General features: G+C 39.1%; 1 protein-coding gene across 1 annotated transcript; it reads right to left on the minus strand.

Moving 5' to 3' along the window:
• Nucleotides 1-2,068: 2,068 nt before the first annotated feature.
• On the minus strand, nucleotides 2,069-21,924 carry LOC149967646 (uncharacterized). The gene is made up of 2 exons (XM_090154617.1): nucleotides 21,425-21,924; nucleotides 2,069-3,743 (listed from the first exon to the last, which is right to left on the minus strand). The coding sequence occupies exon 2, from the start codon at nucleotides 3,725-3,727 to the stop codon at nucleotides 2,456-2,458; it is 1,272 nt and encodes a 423-aa protein (XP_090010743.1). The 5' UTR covers nucleotides 3,728-3,743; nucleotides 21,425-21,924; the 3' UTR covers nucleotides 2,069-2,455.
• Nucleotides 21,925-22,244: the final 320 nt, after the last annotated feature.

Genomic DNA, 22,244 nt, shown 5'->3' on the forward strand with positions numbered 1-22,244 from the left:
ACGCATCTTAAAAGTTATCGAATACTTCGTCGGAATGTTTGAAAGTTTGAAGACAAGTGCGGTACCGCTACCAAAATACGATGAAGCATAAACGCAGCCGTCAAGAGCACTTATGTTATATTTAATGCAAAAAGTAAATTAAACTAACTAAATGTTTAAAGGTATCATAAAACGTTTAAAGAAGAACCTACTCATATTTGTACGTATGAAAGTTTACTTCTGAAAAGTACAGTGAATATTAAAAAAAATTCAGGAAAATAGTACTATTCAAAGATTGAAATACTTCGTCATGGTTAGTCCTCATAGTAAAACTTAATTTGGAAAATAATTATTATTAAATAGAGTGTTTCAAGGGTAAATATGCCTGGAAAACCTTTTCTCATTGAGACCTTGTTTTAAAGAATACGATGTAATTTACTTAATTTTCACTACTGGGCTTTCAAACTCAGTGGCAACCTTAGGGAGATAATAATCATCGTCTAGGTTATTAAGGCACCACCTTGACACCTTAGGCCCTAGTCAGCTAGAGACGTTTAAAGCCTTTAATTCGGGTGGATGGCTTTTACTGCATATAGAGTGGTGGTAAGCGCTACATGTAAACAGCTCAATATCCGCATGAATTAATGGCTTCAAAAGACGCTTGATGACTTAGGCCTAAGGCGGTGCCTTGGGTGTTAGCCTAGCTGATTAAACCGAAGAGCTCGATGGAAAACCCCTTTAGCCAGAGGTGGCGGGGGCTTACAAGCTACCTTCTTTAGAAACATACTAATAGATAAATCACTTTTAAATAATGCTTATTTGAGAACACCAGTATGAACGCTGAAAAACGAAATTTCAATCAATTTAAGTTTTTCCAAGTTGTGTTAGAAATTCTTTCCCTCACAAAGTCAGCAACAGTACTGACTTTGTGAGTATACGGCCAGTGACAATCAGGATCATGGGATTTAAGAGACATGCAATGCTAAATGATAGCTACCTCCGCGCTCCTCAAGGCTAGTGATGAAAATAGTTTTGAGAAGAAGAAGAAGAATAATCAGCTAGGCTAATACCGAAGGCACCACCTTAGGCCCAAGTCATCTAGTGACTTATAATGATTTTAAACAGGTGGCCGGGTTACAATGCGTAGGAGGGTGGTGGCAAGCCCTTCATGCCACGCGAGCCAACAGCTCCCTACACTAGAATTGTTCGTCTAATGCATTTTTAAAAGTAGAAGAAGTTTTAAAGTAAGGGACGTCTCCTGTCTAGTTGAATTCGCTCGCACTAGATGTCGTTAGCGTATTTATCAAAACCAGTTGAGTAAGCATCAAAATCTAGCCATGGAGTTTATATCTAAGATAGAACCTCCATGATTTAACCTAAAGGCGAGGCAATTTGGGAGCTTCTCGCGTTGATTGACTTTTTAATATAACTTATTAAACAGGTGGTTTCGCTGTAAGTTCCGGGAAGGTGCTGTCACCTAAAAGCGCTTATAGAAGCATTTTTGAGACCTTTTTTTACTTTTTTTGATAGAGCCGCCATTTGCTTTAAAACTAATCGAAATTTCTATAGCAGATATATTCCGTGCTTGCTCGTAGCGTCATGGTTATATGAAATAGCTAAGCCCCACCTTGAAACGGCAGCTATGGCATTATTTAACGTCACATATTAGAAGGCAAACACGACACGATTCTGTTACGCGCATAATCAAGTGAGCAACATGGGCATTTTCATGCCATGGCTGACTTAGCACCGAAAACAGGAAACACTCACGTGCAAGCTTAAAAGTGTTTGTATCTATTTCCTTACTCAAGATCTCTGGCTAAGCTTAGCTAATACCCAAGGCACCTCAACAGCTAAGCCTAAGTCATCATGTGACTTACAAATGCGTAGAAGGGTGGTGGCAAGCCCTTCCTGCCACGCGAGCCAGCAGCTCTGTACACTCACTATTCAGGGTCCATAGATTCTCTGGTGATCGCGAAACAAGGTCTTATTGAAAGATTGGCATAGTTACGATAAGTTACGTTACGAATCAATCATTGTCATGGCTACTCGCATTCGATTGGTTTTAGGAACAAAGATCTATTGAAATTGTAATATCATTTCTTAATTCTTATATCAATTTTATTTTAACTTCAATATCATATTATCAGTTAAATTTGAAAAATGGTTATATTTTAACGTAAACAGTTTACGTAACGTAAAACACTATTTCAAAAAAAAAGATGGAAATATTCTGAATATTTTTCTCATTTGACACAAGGCGTATCGAAATACAACATTTATCCAAGTTCGGATGACGTGTGCATAAGTGACGCGTTCAATAGGGAATGAAAATAAAGTTCCGACGCGAATATTGCGTTACTGACTAGTCATTACACTCCTTAAACCACCACTGGCAACGGGGCTAGTGGGTACATTTGCCTCGAATATTAAGAGTACTTTCTTAGCTGAGCTTAAGACGTCGAACGTAACGGTATTACAAACCAGCTCCAACGACTATAGGCATGGACGACACGGGGACGGAATTCCCGTTGGATCTGAGTGAACTGGCCATCATGGCGGCGGTTGCGCGTCGGTAATTGGTAGTGGTGCCACCAGTGGCGCTAAGAGTTTTGTCTCTGCGGTGCACTTTAAGGTGTTTGGCCAGGTGGTCTGATCGAGAGAATCTCTTTTGGCAAATTTCGCATTGGTAGGGTTTGATTCCAGAGTGCGACCGCTTATGACGCGCCAACTCGTCCGAGCGCGAAAACCGCCACCCGCAACCGGGCCATTGGCAGGCGAACGGCTTCTCTCCGGTATGTCGTCTCAGGTGCGCTTTCAGGTGAGAGCTTTTGGAGTAAACTTTAGTGCAACCCTCGTAGTTGCAATAAAATATTTTCTCTTCGTCTTTGGGCGCACTTCTGGGTCCGCGACGGTTCCCGGTTCGACTAATGGCGTTGACTGTCGGAGACTCCTTCACGGCGTTCGTACTTCTGCTATTTTTAGGAGCTACGCTAGGATTGTACTGAGTAGAGATTTGAGGGTTGTACGCTGACCTAACGCCATTATTAATGCCGTATCGACGACCCACGTTGTGCGAGTTTACGAATGACGTCGGCGGCGGCGGCGGCGGCGGTGGTGGTGGTGGTGGTTCCGCGTACAAGTGGTCGTTGTTCAATGAATCGGTTAACGCCTCTAGACCCACGCCTAGAACTACCAACGGATTACTGTTTGTTAGAGTGTCACTCGGGAAAGTAACTTCGTGCTGAATGCCAGCAACGCGACTTAAATTGGGATTTACGCAACTATCTTCGCGGATATTATCGACGCGGTACAACAAACCGTTGTCCATTTGAAAGCGGGTGGTGTCCGTAGCGGAATTGATGGCAGTCGGTTCTAATTTCGGTTCAGTCCATAAGTACGTCTTGTCGTTAGAGTCGAAACTATCGGGACTAGAATTGGGTAGAGGTCTGTCGGTGCTATTGTACTCGGGTTGACTAGGATAGCTCTGGTTAGTTTCCGAGAAGGCTAAGTCGCTGGCGTTCAGGCCTCCAAAGAAGAAGTCCGCCACCTGCGTACCATCCGTCGCCGAGGAAGCTTGCGACAGGAGCAGGTCTAAGTACGGGTCCATGTCCAAGTTTTGAAAAGCGTAATCATCCCAGGAGAAGCCCTCCATGCTGAAGTCGCTGTCCTCGTCCGAGGAATTCAGTTTTTGCAAAGTCCAACTCTCTCGCTCTAAGCTTGAACACAATGGCAAAAAGTCTTCCATGTTTCTATAAAAATGCCTGAAATAAAATATTTTTTAAATCAAATGTTTTCCGTGAAATAAGAGAGAAAGCTTAATGCAGTCACGCAGCACCATGTACAAATACGTTACACATAGTGAGTCAGTTACCTAACTTCAGCGTATCAACCTTTTACTAATTAGCAATGACTTAGAGTAAACACTTCAATAGCGTCGAAATCTATATATAAAGGTGTATTTGTAATAAACATTGGGACCAAACGTCGTACGAGTTTCCTCTGGTTTTGTTGGAATTTCGCTTCGCTTCTGTTTTGTCCGACCATAGGCTCAAAGTACTTAGCGACCCAAAGTTATGTTCACAAAGACGTGAAAATTAAAGATAATCAGAAGACGAAGGAAGAAGTAAAATTCAGAAATCAGAGATTCACATTCCCGCCGAAAATCTAAAATGGAAAGAATTATTCCTAAAAGGTGGGTGGGTGAGTTTGGCTATCAACTTGAATCTAGTTCCGTTTGATATTTCGACGTCGCATTTTTAATAAAATAGCAAAACGGTACTAACGTCATGCCGGTCATCTAATACCCTAAGAGTATCTGCTTGTTTAACCACGAGATCTTTTTCAACAATAAAACAATTAGCAGCATTGCACAGGGAGCGTCCATTTTTATTGGTAAACAAGGAAATCTCACAGAGCTTCGTCGGCAAACTCCTTCTTGGGAACAACGATGTTTATACCAAAGGTAAAGTGAAAATCTCAACTCGAAGGTCAGCTCAGAGGGCGGAATGCCTACCACCTTTCCCTTCGCCTTCTACCTTACAAACGCCTTGTGAACCAAGCTTTACGTCAGCGTTTCGGATTACACTTCAATCCGCCACGTACAATAATTGTAGTACACGTCGATAATTTTTAAACGGGGGTTGCCAACATTGTACAATTTGCGATGTTCGATAATTCAGACTCAGTGACCGATATTGATACCTTTCGAATTTGGTGGAAAACTGGCTTTAACAATATTTTTTTTGTTTCAGTGAAGATTTCTTTCAACGGGCCCACCCTGATTTAAGCCCATTACTTTTTATCACCTCCTAAAAATAAAACTTCGACATACCGTATATGTGAAACCTTTTCATTATTTAAACAAGCACTATATAAAAAGTAACTTATATTTCCGAGAGCCAGGACCTGTTAGTTACTTAGTGGCAATTTCCGTGAAGATGTTTTATTGAAGCGCCTATTTTTACAAAAACACGTTTCTACTAGAAGATCAGTAGAATATTGTAAATTACGGCATTTGCTGTTAATATTTTTACCTATTCTCGTTCAATCGAAAAGATGGGTATTAAAATATTACAAAATACGGCTTAGTTTCAAAACGGTGCCTGTCAAAAAAATAACGAAGCCCTTCCCATCACCAATACTGTTCGATATTCATGGTCGTAAAGAATACACTCACGGTATAACACCAACATTCCTTTAAATTCAAATTTACCACCTATTTTCAGGCTTACGATTATTGTTTTAAGGAAATCAATAGTTTTCTGGACTTGGCAACTAGGGTTGGACATAAGCCACTAGTCAGGGCATTTAACTTCTAAAATTTAAACTAAATTTGGTGCTTCATAAATTAAGGCAAATATATCATATCATAAATCTATCATTCATCAATCCCATTTAAAAAAAAATCCCGTCATGTAACTCAAATGATACCAAACTCCTATTTCTTGTTTTTATACCACAATATTTACCCCCAGTAGTCAGTGACTACTAAAATAAATTAAGAAAGGAGGCTCACTAGCCAGACTGACTACTAAAAAAGGTATCCATATGTCCAACCCTGTTGGCAAGGCTGCTTATGTACGTTCTTTCCCTCACTGGATACTTATGCCATAGATATAGAAAATAATATAGATTCACAATTCTATGTGGGACCAACACTGAAGTGACAACTAGCAGACAGCGCATATTTTCTGTAGGCGCTACGATATAGCGCCATCTTTCCACCAAGAGCAAACCAAAATGACACAGCCTTATATTAACGCGGAGTTTAAGGGACATCAACATTCTTGGGCCTAATCTACCGAGTTCCTTTTACCAAAACCTAATTTTGGTCACCGATAGATGGCACTATTACGTAGCATATCCAGAAAATTTGGGCCTTCTGCTAGCTATCTCTTCCGTGTTCTTGTCGGGGGCCCGTATGCAGCGTAAGGTATCTATGCTAGATCATATCTCTGACTTGCGCATTAGCCCCACTCGCTTCTACAGCATGTGCTTTGTACTTGAAGAAAAACATCCGCTTAACAACGCTATCAGTTCAGTTCAGGTAAGTTCCGTTAAGCTTAGAGCCAAACCTTGCGCAATCCCGAAATAGCCTACGTGTGCTACGCCTCTAACTAGAATTATTCTTTTCCATCTGACATAATGTAAGCTCATCTGTGAAAAGAACTACTAAACTACCCTGTAGCATTTCCCCATTGGTCATCACGCAAAAAGAACTAAGCTCCTTTTCTTGCAAGGAGTAGTATGTCACCCAGGACTTACAGAGTAATATATTCCCAAGGAGTAATATACATGTTTACAAATATCACACAATCGATATGCCGCTTTGCATATTCAAACCCAAAGTGGATGCTACTTCTACCATAGTGTTATTGAAGACCCTCAGCATCCAACTCTGTCGTTACCGATTTGAACATTAATCTTATAATGGCAGACACGACAAGGCCTGGTAACACGCAACCAACCACTAGTCAAAAACGTGTGGGGAGAGCTTTTAGGAGTGAAGGTTGTACGCAATAAAGCTACGTCTACACTCAGCTACAAGTTCTCCTACACGTGACTAGCCCCTCTAATAATAAATGTTTCGCGCGCAAATAGTTTATACTTACCAAAGTTGAGTCATGGTTGAGTGACACGCCGTTACTCGCGCTAATGAAACTTAGCCTTACCTGGCAGAACCAAAGGAAAGATAGTATTTTCCCGCGACATGACATTTCAACTTTCTACAATAATGTTTCATTTTAAAGAGATGCCGACATTACCTCTCAAGAGTCGCTAAGTTTTGTTAGTTAAAAAGGTAGATAGATAAATAGATAATAGATAATCAGCTAGGCTAATACCCAAGGCCCCACCTTAGGCCCAAGTCATCTAGCGACTTTTAATGCCTTAAACAGGTGGCCGGGTTACAATGCGTAAGAGGGTGGTGGCAAGCGAGCCAACAACTCCCTACACTAACTATTTCCGTTAAAGGTGCCACGTAACTCCATTAATGCTATTATTTTATCGTACTGGGAAATATTCTACTTTGACTAAAATAGGCGCTTCAATAAATCATTCTCCAAGGAAATCGCCCAGAAGTAATATTTCCGAAAGTCAGGACTCGCAAGGTATTGTTTATATAGTGGTAGTTGAAATAATGGAAACTTTTCACCTGTTAACAGAATGTCGTGTTTTCGCCAAGGCTTAATATGTCAAAAGCTACCTTGTTAGCTTCTTGCTGCCGCAAAGGTGAAAAATTTCCAGTATTTTAACAAGCACTATTTAACAATACCTTGCGAGTCCTGACTTTCGGAAATATTACTTCTTGGCGATTTCCTTGGAGGATGATTTATTAAAGCGTCTATTCTATGGTGAGATGATCCTACTGCATCATGGTCCAATTTTGCCAGGGCATGACCGAGGTGGGGGGTGGGGGGGGATAATTCACCGGTGTGCCCTTCAATCGCGTTGGATGAGGGAACCAATGATGTGATTATTTTAGGGGGGGGGGAGGTTACTCTTCGAGCATGAACGAGATTGGGAGCAACGTTCTCGCCAAGTATACATAAAAACTTATTGAAAACATATTTTCTGTCTATAGTGCTCACATTTGATTACTAACTTTTGTAATATTTTCAAAATGGGAGTTGCGAAGCTTGACAACTATAAAAGTTTGTCTCGATTTAAGCACCCTAGAAGCGGCCATATGGAAAACAATAGGGCTATTCCTATTTTTAATTTATTTGAGTGAGTTACGCATTTCTTAGTAAGGAAGGGAAGTGAAAATGATTATAGTTTTACGGAAGGTGGAATCTACCTATATTATTACTGCAAGCTTCTTCCAATCCCGGTCCCGATGATAAAATGCGTAAAGTATCACAAGAAGCGGCCATGTTTAGAAATTACAATTAACATCTACTGTTTTTCAAACATGGTGGATCCTTGCGGTACCTTTGCACTTGCACGTTTTCCCGATAGAGGGATAAGAAGAAGAATTTTCGCGCTTGCTAAAGCAATTAATAAGTACCGAATGGTCCCTAAAATCATTAGAAAGAGGGGCTAGTCATTTAAGATAGGATAAGCACATTTAACCTAAATTACCTAGAAAATAGTAATCCTTATGAAAGTAAGTTGCTAAATGAACGAAACTGACTAAGCTCGCCAAGGCTTAGGGATAATAATAATAATCAGCTAGGCTAATACCCAAGGCACCACCTTAGGCCTAAGTCATCGAGCGACTTTTTAAGCCTTTAATTTAGGTGGCCGGGTTACAATGCGTAGGAGGGTGGTGGCAAGCCCTGCAAGCCACGCGAGCCCACAGCTCCCTAGGAGTTAACCATATACACGTTTAGTTAGTCTTTTCAGTTTACAGAACCACGTATAGGGACCAACGTAAGAAGTTCTTAAGCTGCTGGATGTTCGTCTGTTAAGCAGGCGATATATCACAACGCGTCTATGTAAACTAAGAAGGCTAATTGACACAAAACTACGTTTAGGTACAGCAATATAAAACGTTTTAAGAGATTGTCTGCTATTTTAACGTGAGTATAAAGTTACATATTTATGGTAGAACACCTCTTTCCACATTTCTGCCAGCTAGTTTCATGAAGGTTAGGGTTACCAAGTCAAAACAATTAAAGACATATCGATAATCTTTCGAAGTAGAAATATTCACTTTTCCCATCATTAGTTATTTTTTAGTAAATGGTAAAGGCATATAATAGTAATATCATAAGTATGACACTTGTAGCATGCATTTTTTCTGTCATACATAGAGGTATTATGTTACTTATGGTAGTATTTTAAGATATTAAAAATATTTAATTTGATAACGGATAATAATTTGCTAATAATAATAATAAACAGCTAGGCTAAAACTAAAGGCACCACCTTAGGCCCAAATCATCGAGCGACTTTTAATGCCTATAAACAGGTGGCCGGGTTACGATGCGTAGGAGGGTGGTGGCAAGCCCTTCATGCCACGCGAGCCAACAGCTCCCTACACTTAATATTACTGTTAACGTCTCTAAGTTTTTATGGAAAGGGGAAACCAAAAAACTCGAGTGAAAACCCCTTTAACCAGTGGGGAGAGTACTTTAAAACTCAACGCAGAAGGACTAGTTCCCAGTGCCACAAGTTGGGATCGAACCTAGATCCTCTTGCTGCGACGCGAAAGTGCTAACCACTCCGGCACCCCATCCCATTTCATATATTAATGAAAAACTAAATTATATTTTCTAAATACCATTTTTACAAACGTTCTTAACGGGAATATAACTTCAGGTATTAGGTGTGGAACAGCAACGTTTGCAGCTGTGGCCGCTCTTGCCTTGGCGCCACTGTACAGGGCAATTTGAAAAACTGAAGGGGTCTTCCATAAAGATTGCTTTGCAGGTTATATTCCCTTTAAAGGGAAGAGTTGGTGTTCCACACCTAATACCCGCGATTCAATTCCCTTTAAGGAATATCTAAATGTAGGATTTTTGGTTTATTAATATCAAGAATGTTATTATTTGTATTTAGGAGGGAATGATTTTCAACGGGATTAAAGCGCACGCTGGTGTTGTTTTTCTGCCCACTTCCGTGCTGGGGGAAAATTAGACCATGATGACCATGGATCGTCTCGAGATACTTATTCTCCCGATCTAGAAATGAGTGCTATATTGAGAAGATTTTCAGCGTTCTCATACGTTAGTTAGTGAAAAGCAAAGTTTAAATACATCCAAATGCACAGAAATTTCGGATAAGAAAAATTTACTCGTAAGTGAATACAAGTATCGAATAACTTTGAAAAACAGCGAAATAATATGGCTAATGACTAATATCTTTTTGGATATTAGGGTATAATGGGACTCAAGAAGTAAATAGATGATGACTAGGCAAAGCTAAACATACGTACTGAACAATGCAGATATGAATATCAATATACCGCGCAGGCTAAATATATATCTAGTAAAATGAAACTCGCATCGGCTTTGATATAAAAAATTTAGCGTCCCATATATAACTCTTAATTTCCATATCCACCATTGGTTTCCATTGAAGCACAGTCCGGTGACAATTTCCTTTCCCCCTCTGGTATCAGCGGATCGACTCCATAATTAGAGAGAAATACATTCTTGGGCTATCTCTAAAATGGGCGTCTGGCAGCCGTCTGCATGGACATCACAAATTCATAGTACTGGTATGTAAAGAGTACTCAAATACATTCTTGGGCTATCTCTAAAATAGGCGTCTGGCAGCCGTCTGCATGGACATCACAAATTCCTAGTACTGGTATGTAAAGAGTACTCAAATACATTCTTGGGCTATCTCTAAAATAGGCGTCTGGCAGCCGTCTGCATGGACATCACAAATTCATAGTACTGGTATGTAAAGAGTACTCAAATACATTCTTGGGCTATCTCTAAAATAGGCGTCTGGCAGCCGTCTGCATGGACATCACAAATTCATAGTACTGGTATGTAAAGAGTACTCAAATACATTCTTGGGCTATCTCTAAAATAGGCGTCTGGCAGCCGTCTGCATGGACATCACAAATTCCTAGTACTGGTATGTAAAGAGTACTCAATAATAGGGAGTATTCAAATAGCATAATACGTCATATGCGGGCTGTGGGGTTCCGCGAATTGATCACATATCTCACTTCAAACGAAAATTCCTTCATGCAAACATAAATTTAGTGGGAAACCGGTGAGTACGATTAACGTATCATTTTCCAATCTTACTACAAACACTTGAGAAGTTGTGCCCCGAAAACTGTAGGCGGCGGCGGCGGCTAGAACCCAAGTGAAACTACTATTCACAAATACCTTCGGGATAGTATGGTAAAACGTCTTCTATTCGATATAGTTTAAGCCCAGTCCCGTTTCTTCGGAGGCACTCGCAACCAAATTAATTTTAAGCACTAAAATACTCTGAACAGTAGAGTTTGCAAGTTATCTCTCCAATGTTTAGAGCATCCTACTCCATTTAACCCGGTCACATGAATTAATGCCATTAAAAGTCGCTAAATGACTTGGGTTTTGGGTGGTGCCGGGGTTTTAGCCTAGCTGATATACAGGGTGTTTCAAAAGGTTATGCAAAAATTTAAGGAGTTGTAGGGGGTGAGTTGAGAAGTACGCCTGTGTGTTTCCCATTTTCCTACGATGAGTTAAAAGAGCGCCAGATAACTTCAAAGTGTGGCCTACTAGCCCCTGGAAGTAGGCTGCAATAAGAGCAAAACCAAGCAGAAGGGAAACGTGAACATTATGGTTTGGGTTCGTGTGATAGGTAAAAAAGGACTTTGTAATGAAATCGAGGTAACCAGCGTAAAAAAGTAAACTTAAACAGTATTAAAATCCCTGCTGCTAAGTTTTGCGCTTGTTGCAGCCTACTTCTAGGAGCTAGTAGGCCACACTTTGAAGCTCTCTGGCGTAATTCTCAACTCACCCTCTACAATTTAAATTTTTGCGTAACCTTTTGAAACACCCTGTATAAAATAAAACAAAAACTTTCTTTTACCTTTCGAAACATTTCGAGGAAATAGAATTAGAAAGGTCTTTTATTTCATTCTTGGAATTATTGTCCTTGTATAATTCAGTTATAAAGAGAAAAGCAGCACAAACATCGGTATCCCTAATCGTCCGGGACAGTGTATTCCCAAATTAATAAGTGCGAGAGTCCTTCGCTGTCAGAATTGTTGCAAATGAATTCCTTGAAAATTAGCGCGAGATCACGACGGAATCGTATTGGCAATCTGAGCCGAAATCGGTAATTTATATCGGCGAACAATAAGATCGCTTGGACAGAAAGAAATCGTCGCAATTATCAGCGCTGATAAAATACATTAATTGTGTGTGTGTTAAAAGCATTCTATTCATAATTTAACAAAGTTCGATATTGTGCAAAAAACACAATACGCGATTTCCCCGAAGATAATTGCTTTCGCCGAAACCAAATCAACGTTACGAGATTATAAATAAGAACTCATTTAAAACAAAAGTCCGCGCTCTATTATGATGTTATCGCACCCGATAATCTCTATCGAATTGTTTGCAATATTAACGCGATTGGATATATTCTATTACAGTCTTTGGACGAAGATTAACGGAAAATTTTATAATTTAACCTTGACACCGTTTCTAAGGTTAAGCGGGTTCAATGTGGCACCCAAAAATGTTTTCGGCGATCGAGTCTTTGACTCTGATTCTCTAACACGTACATTCCGGAAGGTTAAATAGTAACGTAATATCATAAGTCTGTAATATTTTTCCAATATTATAGACATATGGTATTACGGAGTATTTCATTTAAATCGTGGCGAAGAGCTTAAAGGGAAACAAAATCGTTCGAATTTTGAGAGTGGAGCTAGATTAAACGAAATGTTACAAAAATACTTATAGCATATGTAACATAACTACTCATAAGTATGCCACTGTACCTTTATTCCATTCAAAAATCTTCACGGTTTGTTTCACCACGAGTAAAAAGGTGGACTACGTTTAACCTTTTTATTCATCCTAGTAATTTTCGGAGTCACACTATTGACTACTAACATATGTATTTAAGCCAAGGGAAAACCTCTAAATTGAGAAGGAATTTTTTGCGTCGAAATTTTAGTCAGCCCAAGGTAGCTTTATTGAAATTTATAAACTCGCTCGGTTTGTGCGGATGAAGTTAAATAATGAGTAGTTCAGAAAAATAGAAAGTTGGGGGAAATGGATGCAAACGGTTCGGTTCAGAGATCACTTTCCGAAAATGGAACAAGTCGTCGAAGTGGGATATTCCACTAGCGTTTTTAAAACCCATACCAAGCCTAGATGAGTTAGGCCTAGGCTCAAAAGAATCTGCAAAGACTCCGACCTTGTAGATGCGCCAGAAAAGCTCAACCTGAATTTCAACTATTTTTTTCAATAAACCTGCTTCTTTTATTTGACAATGTAATTTTATTTTAGAACGTAAGTCTCCGAAAACTTAATTAATTGCATTAATACAGTATATTGTAGTTCATTTTAGCTCCTAAGCTTCGGTTGTTCAAACCGGTTTGTTTATTAAAATAATGGCCGTCGGATTATCAGAAGTAGAGCTAATTGGGCAATTTGGAGAGCAAAATAAGCGTCTAAACGTTATCGTGGACCGAGATACAAATAAAGGGACTCAAAACTTCAGGACTCGTTTAAGCGATGGACAACCTCGGGGATTCCAAACATTTTTTTACCTGGAGTAATTCCTCAGAAAATAATCATTTTTAAAATGAAAGAGCCAGATTTAATTATATAAATTATGCATATTTGTTAGAACAATATTAATACTAAAGGGCTCGCGAAAGTTGGAATGAAATTTTAGACTTAACTAAAAATACAGAAGCTTCCACCAAAATAAACATACTCAAGCTAATGTGGTAACTTTACAGTCGCCATCTAGTTGAATTAAATTAAATTTAAGATTAAATACGCAGATGGCGTTTCCAAGTTAGAAAACCCGAGGGTTTGGTCACTCCGCGAACTCGGTGTACACTGTCGTACCTCTGACTGCTGTTAACTCTTTAAAATCCGTACCTTTATCAGTACTAAGTACGCGAACTCGGTGTACAGTCTGGCCATCCGAGAGTGACTTACCCCTCGAGAAAACCAGTGGCTGCCCTAGGGTAGAGCAAGCGGAGCGGTCGCTCTAGGCGCCAGGACAGCGGCCAGGTGGAAAGGGGCGCCAAAATTCCTTTTGAGAGGCGCGGGGCGGCGTGGCAGCAATCGAAAAACAATCTCGCTCTACCCTGACCAAGGGCTAGGGCCGGCGCTGGAGAAAACCTAAGCCCAACACGTAACATTTTTATTTTAAGTTTGGGAACCACTGATACATTAAGATTGATTACTTCATTGGTTTCACGCGAGCCGTACAAAACTGGGTTAAATAAACCGAAGTTATTATTTTTGAATTCATTTCGGAATAAGAAGTTAATTTTTGTTGACTAAAGCGACTCTAAACGCGATTTTATAAGCGTCGTCTAACGGTATTACAAGCAAAGTTACTCGGCGTCGCCAAACAACCATTGTTGATGTAGCTGTGTCGTTAGGTACACGTATGGACGTAGTAGCGGCCAGATGCGTTAAAAATAACTCAATTTAACTCATTTTATTCACTCTTGGAGCAAACAAACATTCTTTAATCAGGAAACGTTTATAGCGCTAGAGCACGTGCTAGAAAACGAGTTGGGATGACGTAGACTGTAGGAGCCCTTATTGCGGACTGTAGTGTAGGCGGCGACACGGGGTAGATATACATTAGAGCATAAGCCTATCATAAGGTCCCCATAAGCAAAGGTCTAGGCCAAAATTTTGACGATCACATACCCGTTACTAAGAGGTAGGTATTCAAAATCTGTACCTCCTAGTGGCTACGTCCTCAACTATGCATTTTTGAAATAAATTTCGCGAAATACTTTATGAATGCGCACCAGCCGTGCGCGAACGTTTTTAAACTTAGGGCCATGCGGGATAAATCTCCGCCGCGAGCCCTTAGCACCGTATCCCAGGCTTATTCATAATTTTATCGCTTTAAAATTTAAAATTAACACATATCTTTGGAAAAAAAATAATCAGCACCACCTAAAACTGGCTATTATAAATAAGAGCTGTGTTTCTGAAGGTGTTTATTTTTCAAATTTGAGATTTAGACGCGTTTTGTGTGACATTTATCAACCCGAGCGTGGCTGCTCTAAAAAGTAAGATCATGTTTTAGATGTAGAAATTTTTAAAAAGAAGATGTCACTACGTTCATTTTCTTCTCGCATGGACAATGCCGTAAACATGGGGCTCTATGCTAGACCTTTACTTACGGGGACCTTATGATAGTCCTATGATTAGGGGTTTAGGAAGCTACACACTTCTCAATAAGATAGTTTGTTATAAACTTCTGACCTATTGAATACTAGTAATATTTTTAACTTTTCAAATTTATGTTCCAAGTCTCAAATGTGAATAAGATCGAGATTGATAAAACATTACTAAACTCGGTTCTGATTTGTCTGTAATCTGAATATCATCTAATGAATTTGGCTAATAATGAATAATCCCCTATTTGGCTTTCCGTTGCTACGCAACGAGTTTTGACATTTTTAATGATAATCCTCTCTTTTCGGTGTATTGGTGGATATTAAAATTCATTTTGCGCGAGAAAATACGCCGCCATGTTTGGGTATAAATGCAGGTAAATAAGCTTCCTATACCTCACAATGTAAAGGTACTGTCACGCGCAAAAACGTAATTTTGAAATCAATCAATTGGGCCAAAGATAATATAGAACTGCGTACCCTAGATTTTAATTGCGAGAGCTTTCTGATTGTTGGTTATGTAACGAAGCGTTTACCCACTTCCAGCACGTGACCTCCACTGTATTGTCCTACCACGGCCAAAATTGATGACGCCTATTTCATATAATTTTTTATTCGTTTTTAACTCCAAACTCTCTTTTATCCGAGTTTTCGAGTCTTTATTTTCTGCTCGAGTAACTCATAAGTTTTTTAATTACTTTAAGGGGAATAATACAGTAAAAGCATATTTTTCGTTCAAGCTGAACGTTTCTGTTTAAACAATTACATAATTGAATTATATTTTTCTTATTAGGCAGAACCTTCCTCTAGTGCTTAAAATAATTTTGATGATTCTAATATTAATAGTTAACGAGATATAAGGTTCTAGCTAAAGGGTAGTTTGGGCGCTTGCCCAACTTGTTTAGCTCCGGGGGTCCGAATTAAAACGTAATAACTTAATTACTTTTAAATTTAAAATTGTCAAAATTATTTTAAGCACTAAACAAGAAGCTGTTCTACACTTAAATATTAATTTTATAAGTTAAAATAGGAAATTAAAAGAGTTCAGCTTGAAATAGCGCTAAAGTAGACAATGGCCACTGTAGTCTTCCCCCTTAAATTAATTTATTTTTGGCCCAACTTTTCGGGTATTTTGCCATTCTTTGCATAGCAGTTCATAGGTAATTCTTACTAACTGAATTCTGTATTTAGCCTCGAAACTGAAAATCTGCGTTGGCGGCGTTTTCAAATTACAAATTACTTTTTTTCCGTTGTGATCGAAACCACAAACCCCCCTTTTAAGGGGTGTGTTACTACGTACTATTTCAGTTATTCGCATCGTGGGTTATGAGAATGGAATCCGGTGTCGTACCGCCGGTTGTATGCAGCCAAGCCAAAAATTAACTGTAAGGTACGTTATTCCTATTTCCTCCAAGTATCGAATTTTGTGAAGCAAATGAATAGAATTGAATTCCCACGCGTTTTTTGCTCTACTTTATGTATGGCAACCCTGTTTTCCAGTTATGGAGTGATTTCAATTCGAAACTCACGACCAGTGTAATTTGCCTATAGTGAGTTGCAGGCTAAGAAAGACAAAATATATAGTACAGTCGGCGCAAGGATACCTCAGACCATTTCCGGCCAGTCGACCGCGCGTAATTTAAATTTGACCACTTTACAGTCAATAATAATAATTTGCCTATTGATAAAAAACAGTAACTGTCATGGCAGCCATTATTAACACTACAGCTGGGACGTTACAAGTTTTCAAAGTCGTATCAGACGAAAACACTCTAATGAAGAACATTTTTGCCAAGCATACACCTTTGGATGTAAAAGACCAATTAGGTACCAGAATACCCTGCTGAATTATGATTAAACATGATTGCAACGCCTTACGCTCATAGAATAGAAAATAGAAAATAATAAAATATTTAAGACTATTTTATTTACATTTTCTATTTCCCAATTATATTGATCAGCTTCCAAAATCCACCGTTTGGAGGAAATAGAAAAAACGTCCATTAGAACATATCGCTTTGGACCATTTTCACTTAAATATATTTCACTTTCTAGACTATCGTTATTATCCAAAATCTTTCAAAGATCTGGGGCAGTTGTTTTCCAGCTTACTAAATAGGCACTTGACAGAATGACGTCATGCCGTTCCTTTAGCTATAGCGGCCATGATGGTATTATTTTTTTCCAATTGGAAAAAGCATGGGACACGTTTTATCTACGTCATGCACCTCGCGAAGTGGTCACCATTGAGTTAGGAATTTTAATCTAGAGATCCAATCAAATCTGCTCCCCGCGACACAAGTTTTTGAAAATTACGAATGTGCCGTGTCCTCTAAAATGACGAGAAAACGTTATAATATGACCCGTGGCGCCATCCATTATTTTTGAAAAAACAATCTTTTTGCCGGAAAACGCGTCTTATTTGAACGAACCATTGAGAGAAAGACGGCGCCATGGGTAGAATTATAAAGTTTTATTGTCTTTTGGGAGCAGACGGCAGTATTCTGAAATCCGACGTTTTGATTGGACCTCTAGATTAATATTCCCAACTCAATGGTGGTCACTTCTTAGCTCTGTAAGACGTATGTCTCATCATATGCAACATAATCATTCATAAGTATGCCATAAAGCATTTTCTTTAATGAAACCTCGTCCACGGGTTATGACGTATATTACGTATCAATTCTGGCTAAATCACGAAAAACGCGTCATCAGCTTTACTGATGTGAAACGGAAGTTAGCCAAGAATTTCTCGCGTTTCGGACTTTGACAATCTACATTTTAGCTCGTGCCTCGCGATCACGTGATTTCGTTTCGATGACTACCTTTTCAAAAGCGCAAGTTTTATAAGAATTTTTAATTTTTGGGTTCCATTTATTGTATGTTCAGTGTGAAACAAGGTCTCATTGAAATTTTTCTACAGAGGCACACTTATGAGTAATTATGTAACATATGGTGTCATAGCGAAATAGTCCATTAAAAATTATCATCGGGATAATAGTTTGCGCCATACTTATATTTATTAATGTTACTTATAATAATAAAAGAAGAATTAAATCATATTCAATTAACAGGAAGCTCTCAATAGGCCTTTCTATAAAGTAACATTGGCCTTCTTGTTTTGATGTTGCTGCTGCGTCACGTGTGACGTATCGATGACGTTTTACTACGAAAGGCCCTGGACATAAGGGTAAATGTTTTTAAGTATAAACTGAACTGCACTTCGTAATTCGTGATGAATGAGCTCTATATAAACAAGCGTAGTTTATTTTATGGAAAAGCCTATTAGTTCCGGAGTGCTACTACTGGTCTTTACACGGATGCCATTTGACTGTCTATGAAAAAAATCACGGCAAAACCACGATAAAATGTTTCTAGTACGTGATGATGATTCCGCGGAGGAAATGACTGTCAGGGTACGTTGATAAATAAACGCGATTTGATTTCAAAACTTCAGAAACGAAGCAAGTCTTCATAATAATCCAATTTATGGTTACGATTCAATATCTGGTGTTTATATCGACGAAGTAATCATTAATATTCGTTATCAAGGATTTTTAATTTTCAATAGGCCTTGGCTACAAGTGAACATAACAAGGAGATGTGTAGCCGTCGTAACCTGGCATTGTAATACAGCGTCAAGTTTGCTTGCGGCGTATGTAGGAACTTACAGGATACACCTCGAAGTGTAGACCTTCATGTAACTGGAAAAATCCTAGGAGGGAGTTTATTCGATAGGCAACCGTTTAGCCATGGCAACGAAAAATGTTTTTGACAACAAAAATTGAAATTTTACCTTTGAAAATAACATGGGATTCTGACCTATTCCCTATGGCCCACCATGTGAAATTTTTAACATGCCAAAAATAGATAAAAAAGTGACTAAAACAACAAAATTTAATTTTTTATCTATTTTTTCTATTTTTGGCATTTTTAAAATTTTTAAATTCCATTTTGTGTAGTCAAAAACCTTTTTTGTTGCTATGGCAAAACGGTTTCCTATTGAATAAATTCTCTTTAGGGTTTTTTAAGTTACATAAAGGTACTAAAAACAATGAAACTGGAGAAGATCACACGGTATAAATTTATTATTTGGAGACGTTTCGAGCCGTGGCCCTTTATCAATCCACTTTTTTAAGCCTATTAATATAAATTTAAAAAACACGAGACTTATACCGCGTGATCTTCTCCAGTTTCATTGTTTTTTAGTATACTATAACATGGTAATTAATAAGTTAAATATTTACATAAAGGACTATCAATCCCCAGATGTCTCCTTGTTAGTGATTAGCTCGATAACCAAAATTTTGTAATCGAGGTCTAGAACAAAAATTATTATATTTTCCGGTCGATGATCACGCTTTTAAATTTTCTTAAGGAATAAACTGTCTACTCAATTGGGGTTCAATGTTCCGCTAACGTTATACAACATTCTTGAGCCACGTTCACTAACGCTCTCATTATCGCGATTCTATTGACCAAAACTGGCATTCAAACCAACTTAAACTTATTGTCTTCAGTGTAACGCAAAATAGATTAAATTAATGTTTATAAATATGCCCAGGAATACAGGCCCGTAGCCAGAAAAATTTCGTTAAGGGGGCAGTAGCTTTTTGTGAGGGGGCACCTTTTTTTCGTTACCTAATTTCGAAAATTAACATAAGTGGCGCCGTGATATGTTTTTGGTGTTCAACAAAAAAAACCTTTCTTTCTGAAACAGACCTTTCTACAACTTGTATTTTATTAAGAAATAGTTACCTATAAATAACGATCTAAACCTTAAACAAAGACAAGTGGTTCAAAAGGAATATTTCAACGAATATAAGTTTAAAAAAACTAATAAAGATGGAGGGGCAGAGAATATTCTTTGAGGGGGAATGGATTAAATTGAGGGGGCAGGTGGGGGCAAACAAAAATTCATTTGAGGGGCAACATTTATTTTTGGGGGGGCATAGCCCCCGAATGCCCCCCGGGGCTACGGGCCTGCAGGAATACATACCTCGAACTTGGAATGGTTATCTCAGCCGATTTCCGTCTCTATCTAGGCCTCTAGGGGACCCCTTTTTAAGTCATTTGGACGTCAGAGCTTACGTATTTTTTCATACGAGTTTCATTGGTTTAAATCTCCTACCAAAAATATCCTGGACTCCCCATAGAGTAACCGAGTATAGTCGACAACAAAACTACAGTTGTAAAAACGGGAGGTTGCGCGGGGTTAAAATTCCTTGAGAGGGGATACGCGCGCGAAGTGGGGAATTTTTCTCTCATACCATTCCTAGTTTGAGGTATGTATTCCTGATATGCCATATTGCATGGCACTAGCTCTTTTGTTAAAGTTGTAAGGGGTTACAGCAGCCGCGCAGGTTCCATGGTACTTCCATGGTCCCAATCATCATAACGCTGTCAGGTATGAATAGGCCGGTTAATCCATCCCCAGAAAACCTGTAAGGATCACTTTTAGAAGTGTAGATTGTAAGCAATAAAGCTACACCTACATTCAACTACAAGTTTCTCCTACCTAGAAGTTCTTAAACGGCTCGATTTTCGTCTGCTATGCACGTGGTTAATCAGAAAGCGTTAGCAGACGAAAATCACATATCTTTATGAGCGGCCGTTAGGTGGCTCTATATAAACTGAAATTGCTTATTTCTATGAATGGGGAGGGAGTGAAAACATGGCGAAATGCATTCGAACACCCCAGGTTTTAGCGCCGAAAAGTCAAAAGCCACAAGAGGGAGCGGACAAATAAGGAGACTATGTTCCCTTCAAACAAATAACTTAAAAGCAGTAGGAACTAAATCGAGAAATCGTCTGCTAAACACGCGTCCCGACTGTTTTAAACGTAATTAGCGCCAATCACCTCCTCCGGGATAGGAACTCTAACATTTTGCGCACGTCATTACTGATTTACGAAAGATATTCTTTGATTTCTAGCGAGTATCTTACGTGAATTACCGTGATTACCTACGGCTTGTGCACCTGATTACAAAATCATTTGAAAAAATCGACCCGAATTTCACGTGATAAAAGATCCGACCAATCAAATTCTAGAGAATTGCACGTTAAATTATCGATTTCAAACCATACTGTGACCCTTTACGTGACTAAGCCCTGGATCAGTCGCGTAGCCAGCGATAAAATCATCCCCATAAACGTTTGCTGGCAAGCACAATTGATTATTGAGTACCCCCTCGAAACAAAATCAGGTCTAAACCACTGCCCTTGATTACCCTACCTTCTGTTAAGCCTAGTGTCATTAATAATTCGTTAATCCACCACGAAATTGGATCTTCAAATTGACTTCGATCGTTAAACTCTATTTCATGGCATTGATAAAGGTGATTCCGAAAAAGGTCGGAGGTCAAATAATTGGCCTAATTTCCTTTACGCTCCGTTAAACATTCGAAACACGTGTTTCATTTTTGCGTTTCCAGGGTGCTCGCATAACCGCACTCGTCGATTTAATTTAGAAATGCAGTTTAAAAAATGCGTGCGGTTTTAATTGTTTCGGCTGCCCTAAAATCATGAATTAACTAAACCAAAATTATAGGAAAAAATTATTATTCAATGAAATCTACGAAACTCTCTAATTGAGAAAGGGTCTCGTTAGAACTATAATTGCGAAACAATTAACTAATTTACTAATTAACTCACCTTCTATAATCGCTTCGTGTTCTTCAATTTCGTGGTCGCGGGTCCATGGCCAAGGCGCCTAGCCATGGAAATATTTCACAAAACGGATCCAATTATAGAATTCCGGCTCATTTCGGAAAAACGATACGCCGGCCAAAACGAAAACCACGAAAAAAACAACGGACTCGATAACGAAAGTGAAAGTTACGTTGACACGCATCCGCAGAGGAGAGAGAGAGCCACAACTAAGCGACTTTCACGAGGTTTTTTGATAATGAAAAATATTGCCCCGACTACTTCCTGCGTTTGTTCAAAAATGTACGTCGCCCTTATCGAGAAATTATCGTCTATTATTATTATAACCCGGGCAATACAGTTCTAGTTAAGCCTATAAATATACAACAGTCGATCTAATTCCAACCGCCGTCATCCGGAGCTCTACCGTTTTTCCCCACTTTTAAGAACTCTATTCGCTTCTCGAGTAAAGCGTAAAGAAATGGAACTAACGAGTAAGCGCGAGCTAGCACTTATCGCTGAATAATGATTCGTAAGAATCACGTCCAAGTTTTTATCGCCTATCATCTCTCACGAGGTTTTTTCCTGTCTTGTTTTTTATGGAAGTCGACGTGACAAACATAAAACTATATCAACTAGCTTTTCTCGGAAAGCGTAACGCACGTCAATTAAATCTCGACGGTAACGCGACACCGGCCAACGTGTCTATTAGGCCAACAGAGCCCGTCCGCCGTGTCCCGTCTGTCGCGTTGCGGTTGACACAGGGGCGGCCCGGGATGACGTCCCTTTCAATCGGCGTTTAACGCGTCCGTTAATCGGACTAACT

This window comes from Leiobunum rupestre, chromosome 1 (assembly GCF_980474605.1).
Source record: "Leiobunum rupestre chromosome 1, qqLeiRupe1.1.hap1, whole genome shotgun sequence".
NCBI classification, from domain to species: Eukaryota; Metazoa; Arthropoda; class Arachnida; order Opiliones; family Sclerosomatidae; genus Leiobunum; species Leiobunum rupestre.